This window comes from Aphanomyces astaci, assembly GCF_000520075.1.
Source record: "Aphanomyces astaci strain APO3 unplaced genomic scaffold supercont1.794, whole genome shotgun sequence".
NCBI classification, from domain to species: Eukaryota; Oomycota; class Saprolegniomycetes; order Saprolegniales; family Verrucalvaceae; genus Aphanomyces; species Aphanomyces astaci.
Genome location: NW_009799057.1, coordinates 1 through 1227, shown reverse-complemented (window position 1 = coordinate 1227; position 1227 = coordinate 1). Strand labels below are relative to the sequence as shown.

The following is a 1227-nucleotide window of genomic DNA, read 5'->3' as shown; positions in this document are numbered from 1 at the left end:
CATCAGCGCATTTACATTGACTGGATGGGGGGATGTCTGCAACAGATATCGCACGATCGTGGCATGCCCAGTCTGACACGCCAAAAACAAACCCTAGAGAAATATTTATATATATTATATATTTCACCAAATCACAGAATTGTACCAGTTCGACGTGAGCAGAGTCCAAGGCAGGGCACGCCAGGAGCAACTTCACCACCTCCAGACGCCCGTGTGCACACGCGACCCCAAGCGCCTACTCACCACAAAATAAATATATATATATAATTGCTGAGCAAGTTCTTCACAAATATCAGATAATCCATCGACCAATCAAAACACACAGAACACGAATTCAGTAGCCAATCAAGTTCTCGCTTTAACCTTTCCAAATCGAAATAGTGTATGACAAGAAATTAGTGTACCGGGCGAGCATTTTTACACACACAAATCTTAATTTACAAGAAATCGACCCATGGATTTGGTAAAGCAGCCCAAAAATCCAACTTTTGGCTCACAATCGAATATCACAATATCACATTTGACAGGTACACGTACTTGGCCCCGCACGGCCTTCGAATTGAAGTGCGCATGCTCCAGCAGCAGCGCCACGACGTCGGCGTGTCCTGCGTCGCTAGTGATGCTCAGCGCGTCCGCGCCATGCTAGGTTGAGCCATGGATGATTCATTTATATATATGTGAATAGATGAAACCTGGTTCACAGAGGCCACGTCCAGCTCGGGATGGGCCAAGAAGAGCTGGACCGCTTGGACAAAGCCCTTGGAACACGCAATCATAAACGCCGTCGTGTCGTTCTACATCCCCACGACGCTTAATTCGTCCAAAATTAGGATAAAACAACGCACGTTGTGCTTAAAATTCACGTCGATCGACGGCACCGCGAGCAGCCGCGCGAGCTTTTCCAGCTGTCGGTCCACGCACGCAATCGTCAGCGGCGGCAATTCGCCCTAGTTTTGGTCGTAAATATATGCCTTTATAGAGGTATTCGAGTACCACGTCGCTGTTGATGTTAAAGTGGGGATGGGCCAGCACCATCTCGACAATGTCCATGTCTTGTGCAGCACAAAGTGCCTAATTCTGATGGTAAAAGTGGCACTAAAGTGATGCAATTAGTACGTTGCACAGCTGACGGGGGTCCAATTGCGGCAGCGACAGAAGGAACCGGACGACTTCGGCGTGGTCGCTCTGGCACGCCAAGTAGAACGACGACACACCGTGCTATGCATC

At 48.7% G+C, this 1227-nt stretch overlaps 1 protein-coding gene across 1 annotated transcript; it reads right to left on the bottom strand.

Moving 5' to 3' along the window:
- On the bottom strand, positions 1–1219 carry H257_19562 (hypothetical protein; the record flags this gene model as incomplete). The annotated part of the gene is made up of 7 exons (XM_009848700.1): positions 1–93; positions 146–235; positions 538–642; positions 693–794; positions 846–947; positions 994–1071; positions 1117–1219. Coding segments are annotated over 7 exons (673 nt in total), but the record flags the coding sequence as incomplete, so codon positions are not given.
- Positions 1220–1227: the final 8 nt, after the last annotated feature.